This window comes from Parasteatoda tepidariorum, chromosome 4, assembly GCF_982258835.1.
Source record: "Parasteatoda tepidariorum strain Cologne lab strain chromosome 4, Ptep-v5.0, whole genome shotgun sequence".
Lineage (NCBI taxonomy): Eukaryota > Metazoa > Arthropoda > Arachnida > Araneae > Theridiidae > Parasteatoda > Parasteatoda tepidariorum.
Window position 1 is genome coordinate 121,423,277 of NC_141758.1, and position 21,083 is coordinate 121,444,359.

Below are 21,083 nucleotides of genomic sequence, written 5' to 3' on the forward strand. Positions count from 1 at the left end.
ACTACTTCGGTTCGTATTTGGCACCCCTCTAACCGACCAACAACTCTCCAAACTTTTGATTCAGTTAAATGACTTCATCGAGACATCACACTCATCGAAACAGCGCTCTTACTGACATTCTTTTCGGCTTTGTCTTACATTAAGTTGAGAGACAAATCAGATTTGCTGCCACTAAAGCAGTATGCACAGTTTGTATTTGTGACTCTTCCATTTTATGCTACAAAAGAAAAAAAGTTGCTTATACCGTTATTTTATACAATATCCTTAAAATTGTTTTGAGCAGTGTATTTTTAGATCCTTGTTAAAATGTAAGTAAAATTGCATTGATAAATAATTATTTAGAAAAATTTTTTCAAAATCTGTTAAATCATAAATGTGAAATGTAGGATGGAAACATAAATTTGGTTGCCTTATTATACTGAAATATAAAATCTTTCTAATTGCTTTTCATCTCCTCTGTTTCCTTCATCAATCAAACAAGTTTCGATAGTCCCTTTTTTTTTTTCCAACGGGGATTTGTTAAGTTTTGATTCAGAATTTGCTTTTTTTTTGCTCCCCGTGGCAGAATAGTGGCGACATTGTCGCAGAATATGACTGATTTCTTGCAGAAAGAATTTTCTTTTAGGAAGTGAAGAATTTTAGTTTTCAGCCGAAATTTTTTATCTCTAAAATTATAGTTCTAAGATGCCTTTTTCGCACATTCATTTACTGTACTGCAGTAACTTATAAAGACACGCCAAATTTTAGTTTCACTTAAAAAACACTTATAAGTGTTAATTTGTATGACATTCTTCAAGAAATGTTTCTTTCTTCTTTTTTTTTTTCTAAATAAAGTTTAATTTCTTTGTCTTAATGACATATATGTAAGGTAGTTACACTGCTCAAACTAACTCCATGAAAAAATTTGAAAACACAATGTGCAAAATGTACATTTACATTATTTTGTTACAATTTCCTTCATCACATTCTTATACTTTTTAAAAGTTTCCTCTTTATGGCATTTTAAAATTTTCTTCGGAATAAAATATTTCATTGTTAAAAGCTGTTAATCTTTATTATTTGAGAAAGTTAATACACATATAAAAATTATATTGTAGAAATCTGGTGATTCGAAACTTAAATTTATTTCTATAAGTGAAATTAATTGATATATTTCAGTGAATAAGTTAAGTATTAAAATAATAATGAATCTTAAAAAAAAAAAAAAATTTTTTTTTTAATGTTCTACTACAGTACAGTGTCAAACTAGTATATAAAAGCTTAATTTTTCTTCATTTCAATGAATAAGGTAATATTATTTTAAGATAGCATAAGTAAATCCATTATAAGTTATTTGTTCTAAACTTAAAAGACCTTTTATATTGTCAGTGTTAAATAATCTAAATATTACAATACTAATTATGTTGACATAAGTTTTAGACTGATATAGGAACCCTGTGGGATAGGTTATTTATGGTACCAGTTTATTGCCTATTAGTTGCTAACAAAATTGAACAATACTGTGAGTTTGTTTTACTGATTAAGTTAATTTATGCATATGAACTTAAATGAAATACTACTACATTTTAAATGCGAAGATACACCGCTTTCTTAAAATTTGAATAAAAAGGAAAGGTTTTGCATCAGATACGCTGCGCAAAACTTAACTGCGTGATTGATGATTAATCTCAGAGTTAACACATTTGTTACAAGTTATGTACAAAATAAATAAATATTTTTAAAAATCATTGTGATAATTATTAAATATACAATAAATTAATCTGTGCGATCTTACTTAAAGTCAGAAATTACATATTAATTTTTATCATAACTTTTCAAAAGGATGTAAAATTGTACCATGTGCAAATGTCCACAATTAAAACGCAAAAGCATTACGTTAAGAACCTACATATAATTAAAGTAAATTATTAAATTGTACCATATAAGAAAATTGCGATCACGTCACTTTATCTGAATTTGATTTGAAATATTTAAGTATTATTTATTAAATCAAATAATTAAACAGCTAAAATGATCGTGAACGCATTATTTCTTTTATAATTAATTTATGCCCAGTTATAAATAAATAAAATAATTAAACAACTGAAAATTGTTAAAGTAAACGTTTAATATACAGGGATGAGATTCTTTCGCGAATTTCCGCTTTTTTTCAGATTTTTCCATTTTCCCCGCTAATTTCCGCTGAAATTTTTTTTTGCACAAGTTAAAATATTTTATGAGGAATTTAATTTTCCACGGAGCGAAATTATTGAAGTCCCTCTGAAGTTTCTCTAAAGATCATTTCCTTGGGATAAAACTGGTTGGCCTTTATGCAGGGATGAGATTTTTTTTGACTCTCGAATTTCAGCCTTTTTATCAAAAACTCCGATTCTCTAAAAGTTTAGTTTTTTTTATAAATATTAAATGTAATATATAAATATCCCGCTTTTAAAAAACTCAGTCGTTGAAGTAAAATAATTATATTTATTTACGATTTTCAAAGCTAAACAGAAAATTCCAACTACGTCCTAGCTGCTAACCCTTCCGCATTTTGACTTATATTAGCTATTTTCTCCGATTTCAAGCACAGAAAATAAGATTTTTGTATTTTTGAACCTTCGGCGGGATAGCTCGTATTTTCGTAATTCAAGTGTCGCTGCTTCTTGTATTCTGGCGTGAAAACAAACAAAGAGAGAGAAAATAGAGGTGGATTTGCGGTGAAAATATTTATTTGCTCATTCAGTTAATCTTGTAAATTTTTATTTATTATGTCTAAACAAAAACAATACAAACAAGCCTTTTAGAAATCCCAAGTCCAGACTCTGCAAATATCTCGATTTTTATTCACGCAATTTTAATATCAATCATCGATTTTCGCATTTACCTGATTTAAAAGTCTTATTTACGAGATTTAAAAATCCAATATCAAGTTTTATATTTATGCATTTTTAAAGTCGCGATTTTATTATCAAACATCGATTTTCGTATTTGCCTGATTTAACAGTTGAACGTTGCGATTCTTATTCAGGCGATTTAAATATTGTACATTGCGATTCTTATTTACGAGATTTAAAAAACCATCATCGCGATTTTTATTTGCGAGCGTTTAAAACCCCATGTAGCAGTTTGTATTCACGCGAGCTTAAAATCCAATGTCGTGATTCGTTTTTGCGGTTGTAATGTCACGCGATTTAAAAGTTATGTATCGTGATCTAAAAATTACGCATCATGATTTGTATTTTCGCATTTTTTAAATTCGATGTAGAGTTTCATATTTACGTGATTTAAAAGCCTCAAATCGGGATTTATAATCACATGGTTTACAAGTTTAAAATTTTTTTATTTTTTTGTCAAATTTTTGTCTATATATATCTTTTTGGATTTCCTCTTTTTTACTTTCTGACTACTCTCATCCCTGAATATAGAATAACTGAACCATTTCACACATTCCTTTTTTATCCTTGTGCACATTTTACTCAAATATCTCTCTATTTCACAATCGTATATTTCTGAGAGTAAAAATAATAAAGTTGAGTTATTTGAATAATTAATGGGTTGTTCATCATGCTTAGAAGTGTTTTTGATGAGGGACTATCACTGCCAAATATTTAAAAAAATTTTCTTGATAGTTGTCCTTCCTGCTGTTTTACATTATTATGTTTAACAAAATGGCAAGTAAGGACAATGAGCATAATTTTTATACTATTTATTTCTCCTAAAGCACAGAGTGCTCAAAAAGGACGTGGCGGGACAATGTATTATTCGAATATAACTATTTACTTTCATTATATTAGCATATATAGGGCAAAATTAAGCTGTTGGTTAGATTTGCTACTGTTGCAGTTTGTTATGAAAGTCTTGCTTTTCAATTATTGCTGACATTAGACTATTTAAAAAAAAACTGTCAATTTTATTTACGGCATTTATTATGAAGCATTTCTCTAAATAGGGTGAACACTATAAAGTTCTTTTCTAAGAAAAAAAGAGGGAAATGAAGTAATTTTGAGAATATTTTATAAAAAAAAAATTTATAGCCATTCAACAAAATAATAAAATTCTCATGGGGAGCATTTTTGATAAAAGAAAGTGGCAATCAGCAGACAATCTTTTTAAATTTCTATTTAGTATATTCAGTCACCCGTCTTCATGTGAATTGTTGACCTCAAGAAAGTAATTAGCAGAATAATATAAAATATTCGTAATAATTCTGTAGTCGTTAAACAGAATAATAAAATTCACATGATGGGTATTAGCAAAGAGTTTTATAATTGCCATTCGTTTTATTCAGTCACTGATGGTCTGTGGTGATCATCAATTTTGCTCTATAGAAATGCATTTGTAATGCTCTATGCATACATAATTAAATTTTTTAACTAATTAAGGTTTCTTTTTCAAATTTAGATTTATATTCCTTTTCAAAATAAAATTATTTGTCATAAAAGAACAATAATTTTTATTTGTGAGAACTTTTATTTTTCACAATATCCAGAGAAATTTGCAATTATCAAAAGTCTTGTTGTACTTTTAATGTTATCTTGTTGCCCATGCATCACTAAAATTGTGTTTGTTTGAAACTCATAAGTTTCTGTAATTGCATTTATTGTATTAGAATTGCAGCTCTGAATAGTAAATCACTATGAAAGACGCATCAATTATAAATATATTGCTTTATTGTGCAAATAGCTCAATTCGTTTTGTCAGATTTTGAATTTTTTTTTTCCGGTTTTCAAAAATTGTCTGAAAAAAAAAACATCCTTAAACAGTTATAATTTTTTTTAAAGAAACTATTTTTTAAACATTTTAACTTGAACAAAATCATAATTTTTTAAAAATCAGATCTTAAAACTAAATATTAATTTTACATGAATTTAATGATATAAAATTATTTGTTTTATTTGAAAGTACAGTCAAACCCCGTTATAGTGTACCTTCAAGGGACCGAAATTTCGGTTCACTATAACCGGGAGTTCACTATATCCTCTCCACAAACAATTTTAACTAAAAGTTCCGAACTCCTTCTTTTTATTATACATTATTTAAATAATTGACCAATAATGACTGAAAAATAATACGTAGTTACAAAAAATGTGTCAACTTGCTTTTATTTTTTATGACTCTTCGTCTTGTGTACAAAAAAAAATTAGTAATCTTTGGCTGATGCAGGGAAAATTTGTCCATACATTTGCCTGGGTTGGCCGTTGTTTAGGGATGGAAAAGTGAGATAAAAGAAAAAATGCTTATGGCTACATTCCACTCAATCAGATGGTTTCAAAAATCAGTATAAGTATTTATTGTGAAGTAGACATTTCAAAATTATTTTTAACAAAATCAGTCGAAGACAGAAAAAAAGTTTATAATATCCAACTTCCTCACTTTTTTAGTTCACTATATCTGCAAAAAAATAACATTATACGTGTATAGCAAGGCATGGGACCAAACATTTTGTTCACTATATCCGGGAGTTCACTATAAACCATGTTCACTAGAGCGGAGTTTGACTGTATTTTTTTTATTTTTTATATATATATAAACAAAAATTAACTCTGAAAGACTACACTTGCAGAAGCTGTTAAAAGAAATAGATTTGACTCTCTTTTCTAGTCTTATTTCTTCTTGTTTTTATAATAATACCACTAAACAAAGTTACCAAAATTTGTAATTCCAATCAAGTGACAAAATTTTTATTTTTTACCTGAAGAAATAACTCAATTCTAGAATAAGTCAATTTGCTCTAGTCTATTATTTTCTGAAATGACATATACTTCTGCTACATTGAATTTAACTAATTCTTATTATTCCTGCTTTTATTTGTATTCTATCAATAACTCGTGAAAAAAAAGTAATCCTTAACTGCAATAGAGCTTCATTTATCTGGATGTCTATTGACTGAATTGTCCGAACCAAATCACCTGAAAATCATGACTTGAAGAATGAATTCAAATAGTATATATGCATATTGGATACTTGATATATATGATTTATTTAATATTGTGTAAATATCTTTTTAACTTGAATTGAATCAATGATTTTTGAAAGCCAATTTCAAACTTCATAGTAAGAATGTCGAAGTTAAGCTCTTTTTTTCTTTTCTTCTCCCTCCCTTATCAGCAACTTGGCACAGAAAGCCCTCAAAGTGCACCTTCAACTCAATTTGACTGCAATGAAATTCCAGAAAGTAAGCTAACTTTTTATTAATGGTTAATAATTTTTGACGTTTCGTAGTATTTTATTATTATTTTTGTTTTCATAATATGGTAGTAATCTTATGTGCAATTGTTTTGAGACGATAGGGGAATCGTGGAGTCAGCAATTAACTTTTCAGAGAATCTGAATTTTCGGTCCCTTGAAGGTTACCGATAGCTTTCTGTATTTAAATTTTCACTTTATCCGAGGAAAGTAGTATTATTACCAAGTAAAATTTTAATTAAGGATTAAAAATTCCTTTGGTTTGAACTACTATTGGATTTAAAGGTATTTTATTTAAAATAAATTGCAGTTTATTTTGCAACCAGGAGTACGGAATCTGATTGAGCTGATGAGGTTCTGTTCCCTCAGAGCTCTGAGGAAATTTTTAGTTGAACTAATTGAAAGGAAATATATTGCCGTAAAATTTTTTGAAGGATGTGTTTCACGAGGTGTTTATTTCATCGAATAATAGTTCTTAGACAGACATTTTAATAGAAATAATGAAAAATATCATTTTTCTATATTTTCATTAAAATCCTGTTTAAAATAGTATAAGGTGTTCAATAGCATGCATAAGAAGAAAGGGAGGTTGCCATTTATCGATGATAAATAAGCATTTATTTTAAACAGTGTGAGAATGTTTCAGCATTTTATTTAAAACCAAAACAAATTGGATTACTTAACTTGGTGACTATTGTTAAATCTTGTTGCTGAATTTTAAAAAAAAAATTTATATTTGGCCAAATAAGGCATAAAGAAAAGTTCAAAAAATGTGCCTTACTTTATAAAGTTTATTTTAACCCATGAATGATTATTTTCCTCCCATTTAATGGATTTCCTCTTTTAATTTTACCTAAAATTCTGTTTTATTTTCAAAAACACCAATTTTTTTTTACCGAAAATTTCCTCTAAGTTTCTTTTTAGCTCTCTATAAAAACTGTTGTTTAAAATAAAATCTTACATATTCTGATTTGTGAAGATAAATATAGAATGAATGTAATTATTAGTCGGTCACATTTATGTCTTGAAATCTTTTCAACATTTCCAATCTGAGTGGTGGTTTTATCTGTTTACTAGGCCATCTAGCATGTTTAAGATTAGCAGCTTAATGGGATAATTCTCTTATCCATACTTGCCAAATCTCCTGTTTAACACAGACTCCCATATTTTACGACTCTCTCCTGTTTACCCGTATATTTTTAAATTTCTCCGCATTTGTTGACGAATTTTGGTGATAAAATATCCATTAATGGCAAAAATACTCTTCTTATTCCTCAACAGATGGTGCTATTGCCAGTACTGCAGTATGTTGAGTGGTAATAGTTAGTCATGATGGCTCAGGGGATAAAGTGTTCGTTTTCCAATGAGGTGAACCGGGTTCGAATCCCAGCGATGACTGGTCGATACGAGTTATGCATCCAGCTTGTACAGACTAAAGTGCTGATGTTAAATATCCTCAGTGGTAGGCAGATCACGGGTTAGAGTACCCTTGTTGTCAGGCTAAATGTGGGAGGCTTACTTTATGAAGGCAAATTTCTCCCTATAATTGACCTAGGTGTTCATTTGCCTTCTGGATAGGGTTCAAAATTACAAGGCTACAGAGTTAAACATTAGTAGTCATAAACTCAAAATTTGTTTGGCTGTTCAACGAAGGTTATAAAATATAATAGTTCAAGTAATTATAAATAATGATTTTTAAAAAAATCTTTGGATTAAGATTTGTATACATATTTTTTACTGCCCTAAATGTAAGCTCTTATAGTATTTTTAATTTCTCTTTTTGACTTAGATGATTATGTATAATGTATCAAAACTTTACTCATAGCATAAAAAATGTCACTAGTGAAATCTGTTATTTTATTTCTCCAATGCTGACAGGTATGCTTATCTAAATAAGCTCCAAAGCTGTCTTATTCTGTTTGATTTGATGATTTCAACAATATTTAGTTGCTTATAATGAAATACGTTGGTTTGCCATGAAGGAGATTTAAAAAAAACAAAAAAAAAAAAACAATCTGTTTCGGCGTACGGTTGGCCCGTAGTGTATGAAATAATTTTACATGTTGGTTAAAATACTTCAGGGCTGATTGTGCTCTGGAAAAAATCCGGATTTCCTGATTTTTCGCTAACCGTGATCCAGAAGTTTCCGGAGAACGAAAGTTCAGACATTTTAAAAAATCCTTGATCACAAAAGTTTCCGGAAATCAAATTTTCAAAGGTGGAACTTAAAAACACAGTTTATTTCATTTGTTTGTAAGGGAGAGCCAGTAAGATACTTCATAAGTTTATGTTCAAGATTAATATTCATTTTTTATCAGTAAATAGTTATTATAATCATAAACTCAAGAAAGAAAGACATATTTGTAAACTTCAATAACTTCTCCAGGTCATCATAGGTATATAGGTCATCATAGCTTTTCTTTTTTACTCAAGAAATTTTCCGGAATTTTGACTTGGGCTCACAATCACCCCTGATACTTGCAAGTCCGCATGTGTGTGTACGGAGCGGGGCTCGGTGAGATTATTGCACTCTCATGTGCATCTCTGCTGCATTTTGCAAGTTATTCTCTATTTCAGGCTTCATTTTCCACCCTCTGATATCGAACCGAAAAATCACTCAATCTTTTTATGGTGGCTAATATTATCAAGAAAAGAGACCTTTGTCAGAAACTAGTTGTTTTATCATAATCACTTAAACTCATTGAAAATTATTTAGCCTTTTGTTAATGTATATAATGCTTACAAATATTTTTTGAGTGCTTAGAAAGTACATAAAAGGTGCTTATTTTTTATTAAGATATTTGGCTACACACCCTGTCGTAGAATTAAAAAAAAAAAATTTGATTAGAGTATAGTATTTCTTATTAGGATAATTGATTGTGTATATATATTCTAGGCAATATAACAAAGCAGCAGTCTTTTGGGAATGGAGGTGAGGCTCTTGGAGAGAGTAGATCTGGAGCAGGCAGCAATCCCTATGCCAGAGGATCGAGCCAGATGGAATACAGAAATGATAGAGGTATGATACACGTGTCTCCATGGCGTGTAGCGTTTTTAAAAAGTGCTTATGTTCTATTTTTGTTATTTAAGAGCCCTTAACCCCTTGACATACGAAGACGTCTGCAGGGTGCATACAGACTCCTTATGCTCCTTAGAAACTCCTTGAAAATAAAGTCTCCAAGGAGTAGTTGGAACTACTTAAGATTTCCAAATTAATCCTTAGAAACTCCTTGGATTTATTGTGTTGCATAGATAAACTTAGTCCGCTGAAGAATTTGCTGTTCAAGCAGGGAAACTAAATTATATGACTTATCTGTCAAAATCTACTAGTTTAAGAAAAACTTTAAAAGAAAAAAAAATTGAATTGCAAGAGTTAGAAGAAAAAAATGACAGCAGAAAATTTTTAATTTTACATGTTACAAGCAAACTTAATTAATTATTTACTCTGATTTTTTTTTGTATGAAATGCCTTAGATTTTCTTTTGTATTCAAATTTAAAAATATAAGATTGGTAGGTTTTTATGTTAATCTTTAACAACGAGATTTATTAAAATATTTGAAACTGGAAAATGTATTTATGTGTAAAAGTGATAATTTATTTTTCTTCATAGAGTTTGACAAAGTCGAAATTTATTTCAAAAGGGCTAGAAAAAATATCTTATGCAAAATATACATTTTTCAAGTTCCTTATAATAACTGCTTTTTAATTTTTTTTAAAAAAAAACTGTCTAGTTATTTTTCACACAAAGTTTTTAAATTTTTATAAGTCTGAAAATTTTGACTCCTTGGATACTCTTTGGCTTTCTTCTTCTGATCTCTGTATGAACTTTGGGGAGACGTCATTTGCTTCTTATGGCAAAACAGTAATTGATGCGTCTCGGACTTCTTCAACACAGAGATGCCAGCTTGCTCTGGACAGCAAATGTTTTAAAGTGGCAGTTTATCAATTGTGATTTTTGGTTTAATAAATTCAATTTAGTAGATTTTTATCCACCACTATTTCTAAATAATTCGTAGGCTTAAATAATTCGCCTCTTTATATTAGTTATGTCATGCTATACCTTTTAAAAAGTGAACAAAAATAGTCAAATCTTTGCAAAATTTAGTTAGTAGTTTAGTATTTATCGTTTTTTTTTTTTTTTAATAATAGAATAAAAGTTAAAGAATTGTATCTAGTTTTTTTTTTCTGTATAGAATATGCAACAAGAAATTGAAAAATTTTCGTTTACAAATACTGAATATGACTTAAAATAATAGTGCTAATTTGAAAGAAACAACATTATTTAAACATTTGACTTACAATATTGGTTTAAAGAAAATTATTTCAATGAATTTTATAAAGAGCACTGTTTGTATAAAATGACTCTATTTTGAAATATAAATAAGTATAAGAATTTATTGGTTTCTAATCACCTGGAATTATTTTCTTTCGCTTAATAAAAATATATTAAACAGTACTTATCCAAGGTTGTTTTGGGTCATTGCTATTTGGTACATTTTGTGCAAAAACTATTTAACACTTAAAAAAAATTTTATTCATTAAAAGCGTTTTCTGCAAGCTAAACATATTGTTTCCTCCACATCTATTCAAGATGATATATTGAAAAAATAAAATTTTAAATGAAGTACTATACTATATTGACTAATACACTAATATTGACACTTTTCATCCACCTATACTACAGTTTAGCAGGGGGGGGGGGGAGAACACGCTGACCTGGAAGTTTTAAGAATTTTATTGGAAAATCAGGGAAATTTGAAACCTGATTTGAGTTGCCACCCTGTTTAATCTACAATGCATTTCGGCGTACCCTCGGTCCGTAGTGTATGTAAGAGGCAATCATTTTATATGTTTGATTAAATACTTGTGAGTCAGCATGTGCTTATATTGAGCTGGGTTTGGTGATATTCTTGCTCTCATGTGCAATTGGCTGCTGCTGCAATTGGCAAAAGATTCCCAATTTCTGGCTTCATTTTCCTCCATCTGAAATCAAACCGAAAAATCTCTCCATGTTTTTATGGTGGCTAATATAATCAAGAAAAGAGTTCTTTGTTATCATGTAAAGTCTTTAAAAACTGTTTTGCATTTTGTTAATGTATATAGTGCTTATTTAAAAGGTTTTTTGTTGAAACCCTGTTTTTTGTCTAAATAAAGACTATGGTTATTTAGGGATATGTTAGATTAGGACTTGTCTAACTTACACCAAATGTCAGCCATCACGAGGCATCAAAAAAATTCAATGCATGTAAACACATTAATTAAGAAAATCAACTTGCACACATAGTGCTTTCACTTTAATGCCGTTTTAACTATCACAACTTTAGAATTTTAAAATTTCAAATGAATTCCAAAACTTTAATCTTAAATTTATGAAGATTAAAATGAACATTCCAATCATTAGAATACATTTTTAATTTCAACAAACACTTGTCTAAAATTTGCAGTTTTCAACAAGCCCTCCAGTTTATTTTATGAAAATCCCTCATAAAATTTAAGCTTGCTTATTTACTTTTTCAAGCACAAAGAATTATGAAATTTTACAGCATGTTTTCAAAAATTAAGATTTTAATATAATTACCTTAAAGTGACTAGAAAAGTGTCAATGGAAAATGTTTTTGACAGATATTTGACATTTTTTTAATCTTTAGCAATCGATAAAACCCTATGAACTTGCTTTTGCTAATTATAGTGTGTGTCAAAAAGTGAGTATTTAAATTCAAATTTTGCAATATAGAATTAAAATTATTAACCACTTAAAAGTCTGCCGAAAAAGCGATTGGCTAAACTCCATTGATTGTGGAAGCATTGTTTAAAAAGTGTGTGGGCGATATGTTATAATGTTTTATTAAAACATTGAGATTTTTAAAACTACTTAAAGATTTGCATACCAGCCAATTCTCCTGTTTTTTTTTTAACAAAGACTCCCTAGTTTTACGACTCTCCCGATTACCTGTATTTTCTCCGTGTATTTTGAAGAAATTTTAAGAAAACCTTTTTTAGTGGCAAAAATACCTCTCTCGTTCCTCAACAAATGGAGTTATTGCCAGTTCATGCTCTGCCACATCGACCAAACGGCATGTAGTGAGACTGCTGTTGTGATTAGTTTATTCAGTGAATCGTTTTTTCTCAGATAATGAATCTGAATCTGGCAACAACTTTGTTTGCATTGTATTTTTAACGATGGTCAATAAAACATAATTGTAATTCTGTTTTCAGAATCATTTACTGGGGGTGTCAATTGAGCAACTAGAAAATGAACTGTGTGAAACTAAAGAGTTCAAAAAACGAAGCAGTCGTTTGTTAGTCGTCCTATGCAGAGTGCGAAAGAATTTTCTAACTTAAAAAAAATTCACTCTGAATTTCTCTCATTACTTTCTGATGAAAAGCTTACTTTTGATTGAAAAGTAATTTCGCTGGTAACAGAACTTTGATATAAAAAATTCCCTATGCAAAGCCGAATCAGCTACTTATTTTCGAATTATCAATTTGTAAAAATTCTCTAAAATAGTTAATTACTTAGAATTATGAAAATTATTTCATAAGTAATTATGAATGTTGATTTAAAAAAATCTTCTTTGGATTAAGATTTATTTGCATATTTTTTACTTCGCTAAATGTAAGTGCTTATATTACTTCCATTTTTTAATTTATTTTTTGACTTGTCTGATGTATCAAAACTGAAAGCATAGCTTAAAAAATGACGCTAGTAAAGTCTCCGTTATTTTATTTCTCCAATTTGGCACATATAGATTTGTAAAAATTATTGAGAAAAATACTTTTGGCCTAAAATAAATGGAGGAAATGTAGAATTTGTTCAATCTGGAAAATTTAGTTAAAATTCTGATAATTGCATAGCTGCCAACTCTTCCGGTTTTCCCGGAAGATTTTATTTCCATATTTTTAAAGTGGTAGCGAAATTCATGTTATTCTGCTAAAAAATTTTAATTATAATTGTAAATGAGTTTGGCTACCACTACATATAAATAATTACCACAAATATATAAAAGCATATTAGTCTTTACGATAGCAAATTTCAACTTGTTTAAAATATAAATATATTTTTGTGGAAGGTAGTTTTTCGGTAATTGTTTTACTACCACTTGGAAAATCCATTCTCGAAAAGAGTGAATGTTGGCAGGTATGTAATTGAGATTTAGGTACCTATAAAACTAATTTTTTTTAAAAATTTTACTGTTAATTTTCTACTTTTTAAAGTATTTAAATAGCAAAATATACCAGTTTTTTTTATTAAAAATGCTTTACCCATAAAAAAGGTTAAATTTCCTATATTATTTTACTATTGTTAAGTCTACAAATAGCATTGCAATACTTTTTTCTTTCTTTTTTTAGCATACCAAAGTACAAATAATAGTCAGGCTTATATGAATAGAGAAAGCTTTGCTGATAATTCAAGCTATAGTAGCAATTTAAAACGAGGTTTAAGTTCTCAAAGAGGTGAGTAAATTCAACCAGATTCTTTAAATTGTAAATGGAAGATATTTTGAAATATATTCTGTATTTCAAAATGCTTTCATCAATGTGAAAACACTTTCTGTATTTTAACATTGTAGAATGTTCTTTGTTATGGAACCAAAATTATATATCTCCTCGTCATATTAATGCTCTTTTCACATTATTTTATTATATTGTTATTCTTATACTGGCAATTCTCAAAAAGAGGAGACATAGCATATCTAAACTTTTGACTCTGGCAACAGTTAAGTTAAAATTTAATTCACAGGTAGTAATTTTATAATTCTGTTTGTTTGGTGACAGGAATTAACATAAGATATTGCAAAATGTTTCTATGAACAGCTTGATAAGTATTTTTCCTCCAACTAAAATGCCCAATTTTGGAGTTATGTTAACTGATCCAATGTAACAAAATCTCCCCCTTTAATAGTGTCTAGATGTTTACGAATAAAGAATGTAAAGTAAAGAAAAAGATAGTTACTTCATAATATCCATAGAAAATAACTTGTAGCTATGTTATATTACAATATAGAAGAATTTTTTAGAAATGCAATTTAGTGTTTTGATGCTTAGGCCTAAAAATGTAGTGGACAGGTCTTTTATTTTAACAGAAAATAGATAAATATAAATAGAGTAGAGAAAGATTTATCTAGACAACCGCAAAGAATTTTGCTTGGTTTTCCCGTTATTTTGAAGTATAACGATTATTTTTTTAAAAAAGTCGGAAATTTGACTCATCCTTGAAGTTGAGTAGAGGGAAAGGGAGGAATTCTTCTCATTTGCCCAGAGAAACTTCAATTCTTCCCCTGACCTTGAAGATCATTAGATCGAGACAGGGCAGGGAAGGGACAAATGTTTTATTTTCTCCTGTGTGTAGGTTATTTTTCTGATAAGCTGCCCTCAATCAAACTTAAAGGAGTGGCGTGCTGATTTCGTTTTCTGTTTGATTTACGAGGGGGTGGGGAAAATGCATTGCACAGTGAAATGTCTGAGTTGAGGAACTTGAAACTTCTGCCTAAGAGTATTGACATGTGAGATTTATTTTAAATCCACTTTAGTTACTCAGTTTTTGTTATCCTTGATTTATTATGATGGTTTGGTTTATTATTTCGGATAATGCATTATTTATTATAGACAAAACGTTTTTTAATCACCAGGTATATTCATTTACTTGACATCGATTAACAAAACTATATATATATATTTTTTTAACATAATTTTGATTTATTAGAAAAGCGGTATCATTAGCAAGTTTTTCTTGATGTGGAATCACATCTGCTTTTGTTAAAAATAGTCTATTTATAAAAAATAAAATATAAGGAGATTGTTTATTAATTTAAGCATATAATTATTTATTAATAAAAGCAGACGATTATTTTATGAAGCACAGAGCAGTTGTCTTTTTTTGATTTTGATTCTATTTTTCTGATTCCATTGCATTTGAGTTTTTTTTTTTCCCTTAAGATAAATTTTGTTCTCAATAAATTCTTTTTATTCATAAATTTTATCCTCAATAAATTCTTTTTATTCATAAATTTTATCATTAAGTTTTTTTTTTTAATTCCTTTGCTCTTATAATATCTTGCCTTGTTCCTTTTTTAAATATCATTTCTGTTCGATAATTTTCAAGTGTTGTTTTTATTTAGATTAATAAGTTTTCCTTTCATCATCCCCCCGTATAGTTAGGTATGAAATATATTGCGTTTTTTTTTAATTATTGGTTTTGTTTTATATTTGTTAATTTGGGGATTTTAATTATCAAAAAAGAAATATGCGAATTTTGTATTTTTTAAACTTGTTTTCTTGTCTAAACTTGCAAATGATTTATCCTTTTAAATGTTATTCTTCTAAATGTTATTCTGTTATTCTTCTACACTTTTTAAATTGCCCATTTAAGTAATCACTTTTTGGCATGCTCTATTTTTTCCAATTTCATCATAAATTCAAGTACTAATTTCCTCAAGGTTATTCAATTTCGATATATTTATTATGACTCTTGAGTTATAAATCACGCATTTAATTGGTCACTTTTTGCAGTACTTAATTTGTGATATTTATATTCCAAGTTTCCTGTTGTATTAATCCAGTTGTTTTTTTCCCTGCACTTTCTGCGATGCATTCTCACGCAGTTTTAAAAATACGGATTTTTATTAGCGAATGCTATTTTTAAGTCATGCACTTAGATGATTACTTATCAGCACACTTTACTTGTGTTAATTTAATGATTTTTTTTTCTACAATTATTGCGATGCTTTTCTTTGTGATTTTGACAATCCCGTTACTTTAATTACGATTTTAGTACTACACATGAATTTCTAAGCGCAAATTTAAGTAACCACTATTTGATACAATTTATGTGTGCATAATTCATCGTAAGTATGAGTTATTTTTTCGGCAGTTGGCCCCCATGCACTTGTACATGGTATTTAGAATCCCAGCATTTTAATACAATGTTATTTGCACCATGACAAATGGGAAAATAAGAGTTTTTAAACTGCTTACTGTATGTAATTTATTTTGCTTTAATCTTTTTGAAGTACAAGTGTTTTTTGCTTTTTTTTAAGGAAAAATCTGTAGAAAACGTTTTCTGTTTAAAATTCTTAAAACCTCTTGACCTATTTTTTGAATTATTAAATCAAGAAATAGAAATATCGGAAAAATAATATTTAATAAATATTAAATCTTATTTTGTGCTGTAATAGATTTGTTTTAATTTTTGGTTTTTGTTTAAACATTAGAAATTTTCTTTAATAAAAATATTTAATTCAAATTCATATTGCTATATAAAATATGTATATATATATATATATATATATATTGCTTTTTCATTCTATAAGCACTGGTCTTTTTTTTCTTTTTTTGCTGCTGCTTAAAGTTTACGTCCCCCCCCCCCCCCCAATAATATATATTAAATAAATAAATTGTTGCGAAAAATTAGTTTTTATTTTTTAAAGGGATCAGTTTTGTTATTTTAAAATAAATTCAGATAATTAAAAGTATTTGATTTTCTGTAAATAGGTTTTTGACTTTACTGGTAAAAAAATTTAGTGCTTAGAACACTTATGTTTATATAGAAATTATCGTATTTGCCACTGACATGACTAAATATGTGTGCGAAGCTTCGTTAATCTACCTGTTGTGTAAGTAGCCCTTCACTCAAAAGGGTTGTGCACCCCTAGTTTAAGATAATGTCCTGACATTCAATTAAAAAAGTTCTTTTTTTTTTAATTATGAAAGCATATAGTAGCAAAGGTAGTAATTTTTTGGTGCATATAACATAAATATCAACATTATTCTGAATGATCTTCTGTTAAAATTCCTACTTTTTGAGAAGTGCCCATCTGACTCTTTCTTCATTTTGAATAAGAATTGCAAACAAGTATAATAGTTGAAATGGAAATTTAGATTATTTCATAAAGACCACTTTGTTTTAAAATTTAATGCATGAATTTGCCTTTTTCTTTAAAAAAAAATATTTATATATATACACAGTGGAACCTGCTTAAGAAGTTTTTCAAAGGAGTGGAAAAAATTACTTATTAAACGGGAAAACTTCTTAAACATTTGAAGGTTAAAAAAGTAAATCAAATTTCTCCCTTTACCAATTACAAAAATTGCTAATTTTTCTGTACCGTTCATACTAGCGTCAACAGGCTTTGTCATTCATACTAGCCTCAAGTGTCAAATGATTTTTACTGTTTTTTCCTCCATGGCAACGTTTACATTTAAATGCATCAGTTTTATCGGGTTTGAAAAACGGTCCAGATTTCTCCATGTTAAAAATGTCCTTGGGTTGATAACCTGAAATAAGTTCTGGTAATTTAGCTTTCCATTCTTCAGCTTCTTGTAAATCAACTCTGTTTCAATCTTCTTTAATTGTTTTACAAACTAATCCGGCTCGTTTTTTCATCCGATCTATTCATCCATTGGAAGGCGTGAAATCAATGTTCAATTTCTCCGCAATCTGTAAAGTTTTCCCTTAAAGTAGAGTTCTGTTGGCGGGAATGTTCGAGCATCTTGTTTAAACCATATCATCATTTTTCCTTCAGCATCTTCGTGTTCTCCTCTTTTCACTATTTTTATTTTCTGGGATGCACTGAAACTAGAAGAGTTTAAGATGTTTTTCTTAGTAATAATGGAATTTAACGTAGTAACAGGGAGATTTAAATTTTTCGCTATTTGAACCCTTGGTAATTGAGAATAGCTGTCAACAGCTTTTAAAATTTTTACTTTGTTCTAAATAGATAATGTTTTACGTTTAAGGCCTTTACAGGACATTTTCAACAAAAATCAATTTTTTTTCTACAATATTTAAGATAAAAATCAAAATGAACCTTCACACTAAGAAAATTTCCAACCAAATGCTGCTAAATGTTTTTGATGTATCTTTCATATCAGTCACTGAAGGGTTGGGTACAGCAGTGCAGTGCATGTGCCATTAGGCTTTCCGATTGTCATTTACAGTAGACACAATGTCCAAGTGATTCCCAACATGCTTATCAGTTTCATTGTTCATCTAAAGGTTCACATTCCTTTGCAAACACCTCTTCCCAATGAACCACCTTCCTTTGTGTAATAGGGGATCAAAGAAGGCCTGTGGTCTTTGTTAATTTTGCTTAGTCCAGGTATCTGTTTTTGTCACAGAAAGATAAAACTAGATAAGACATTTTAAATATAAAGTTTAAAAAATGAAGAAAAATTGGAAGCTCCTGAAAACTTATTAAACAGGAAAAAAACCTCTTATAAAGGTAAACTTAATATTATGGCATTTGTTTTTTGAAAAATTAACTTCTTGCGCGGGAAAACTTTTTAAACGGGTTCCTCTGTGTGTGTATATATATATATATATATATATATATATATATATATATATATATATATACTTCTCATTCCACAGGTCACCAACAATATACATATGTATTAAATACATTAATATTTGAATCATTATTCATATTATATGAAAAAGATGATAATATTGTGAAAATTATGCGTAATGCTAATTATTGAATATGGTATTATTACGAATGCTGATGAATTTAATTGGGTAACAAAAATATTGACCCATGTAAAAATAACATAACTAGTGTAGCGTGGAAAGGAACAGAATTAAGATGATTAATGACACTGATTTATTGTACACGTGTGATATACGTGGAACTAGGTTACTGCATTTCTACTTGAAACGCATGAACTTATATACAACTAAATAAGGAACACAAGAAATTACTTAACAGCAGTCTCTAAAAGACATTTGAATAATAAATAAAAGTTTAAACATCTATTTACATTTTCTTCCTTCTGTGAGAAGAGAACTTCTACTTTGTCAGGGTAATGACTTTCATCGTTCGGCTACTCGGACGTACGTCAATATTATATTTTTTTAAAAAATATCTAGTTACGCTACATTTTTTGACAATGCACCACTTTACCCCTTGGCACAATTACGACGACATTGTCGCAGAACGTTAGAGTTTTTGCAGAAAGATTTTTCATTTGGGGCATGAAAATTTAGGTTTTCCTCATTTCATAATTTTTCAATTTTTTTTTTCTTCTTTTCTGCAGAATTTGTTTTAAAAGAAGTCTTTTTTGCGCATCAAAGAGGAAATAAAAAATTTTGATTTTTCTATTCTCGTTTGGTATTTTAATGGCTTAAGGCTGAAATTCAAATAAAAAATTCGGAAATCACAAAAGTTCAAAAGATGGTTCGATATACAAATGATGTTCTTTCTTTAATTTTTTTTTCCTCTAAAGAACATCACATTTTACACACACTTAATTGAGTATCTGTTTTTGAAAAAGTCCTATTCATGTGATTTCGTCGTCGGACTTTATTTTGGAGTCAGCGCACGAATTTTAAGATTTTTAATTTATGTACGAAATTTTATTTATTATCGATATTTATTTATGAATTTTAGTTTTTGTAACGATTTACGAAATTCAAAAGAGGAAGTAAGGAGTGCATTTTTCTGCCTGCAAAATGCGAGAAAGCGCCTGTAATATTAAAATTAAAAATATTACTTTCACAATTAAACATTTTAATTCTATACTTTCTTTTGTAAACACAGCGTTACTTTAAATAAGTAATTGTTATTTTAAAGAAAAATATTAATGCTAGGGAAGTTTGTCTCAGAAAGCTCAAAAAAATTCTGCCAGGCGGGGCACTTTATTAAACTTATAAGAACTCTAATTTGTGTTTGCAACAACTGGTAAAAAAAGCATTTGCCAATACATGATTCCTGTAAGTTCTGCTGAATGTTAATGCATATCAAAAATTTCAAAAGATGAATGTGTTTTGATTCATAACTTTCTTGTGTTTTAGGATCAAGGAGTACTGGCAATGCCCCAAGAGCTGCTGCTAATAATCTACGTGGTGGTCGTGTTGGTTACAGAAACTAATGAACTTTTGTGATTCATTGGCTGTTTTTTGTTAACTTTTCCCATCTGGGAAATCTATTCTATTAATGGCTGTTGGAAATCTATGCAATGAATGGAATTGTTATTGCCTAAAGTGAGTGACTCACTAAAAGTGGTGCTTCCAAGATAGGAGTATAATAAGTGTTTGCAATAGCATGCTCTTCATTTTTTTTTTAAGCATTTGTTTCTGTGTTTACTTTCTTGCGTAGAATTATAATCAACTTTGTGTTCATTTTTTGACCATCTTAAAAATTTTTAATTTTTTTTTTATTTTTTAAAATAGACTATTCCATTTTTCGTTCGGGACCATTTCCCTCCGTTAGGGATGTGTATGATGGTGTTTATACTAGGCTATGTAGAAAAAATCAAGAAACAAATTCAATGAAATTTTTTCATTTTAGAGAAGCTGTATAAATGAATTGTTATGAAATGATTGCTTCAATTTAAGGATTGTAATGAATGGATAGTAATTTTTGATATGTGTTAGTATTTTTCTATTGAAAACAACTCTACGAAGTCACCTTGTACACTTAGTTTTACATTAAATGTTAATTTGTTGATGCCTTTTTCCTTAAATATGAGCACAAACACTCTCAATGTATGATTCTTTGAATAGTGAGAATAAAATCATAAGATTTTTCTTTTTTATCTTGTGTCATTATTTGTGTATGTACATTTTATGATCCAGACTGCTAAAGAAGGAGGATTATGGAAACTGGCCACTGAACGCTTTTTCACATTTGTCGAGTTTATTGAACATTAAATATCTTAAAATGTGTAAAAAGCAGGGTTTGTATGATTTATATTTAGGTTTAAATGTCTGTTTTCACTTGATCATGATGGTTTTTTACTAAGAAATAATGAAAGGGAAATGCATGTAAATTATTGCATTTCAAAAGGATGAAAAATAAGCTCTGAAAGTGAATAAGAGTGGCTGGAATAATTTACTCGTATTAAATATATTTCCATTCTACCCATTTAGTTTATTTATTCTAAACAAGTGCTTTTAAAACTTATTAAATATGTAGTT

The 21,083-nt window shown here is 28.8% G+C and overlaps 1 protein-coding gene across 3 annotated transcripts in view; it reads left to right on the top strand.

Annotated features, from left to right (window-relative positions):
* LOC107440236 (uncharacterized) overlaps positions 1 to 20,699 on the top strand; it is a 35,323-nt gene extending 14,624 nt beyond the window's left edge. For all 3 annotated transcript variants that reach the window (XM_021145257.4, XM_021145258.4, XM_087162031.1), the window contains exons 9-12: positions 6,088 to 6,154; positions 9,062 to 9,184; positions 13,517 to 13,621; positions 19,959 to 20,699. In XM_021145257.4, the coding sequence (XP_021000916.2) occupies positions 6,088 to 6,154; positions 9,062 to 9,184; positions 13,517 to 13,621; positions 19,959 to 20,035 (372 nt within the window). In that variant the 3' untranslated portion in view covers positions 20,036 to 20,699. The remainder of the gene's footprint in view (positions 1 to 6,087; positions 6,155 to 9,061; positions 9,185 to 13,516; positions 13,622 to 19,958) is intronic.
* Positions 20,700 to 21,083: the final 384 nt, after the last annotated feature.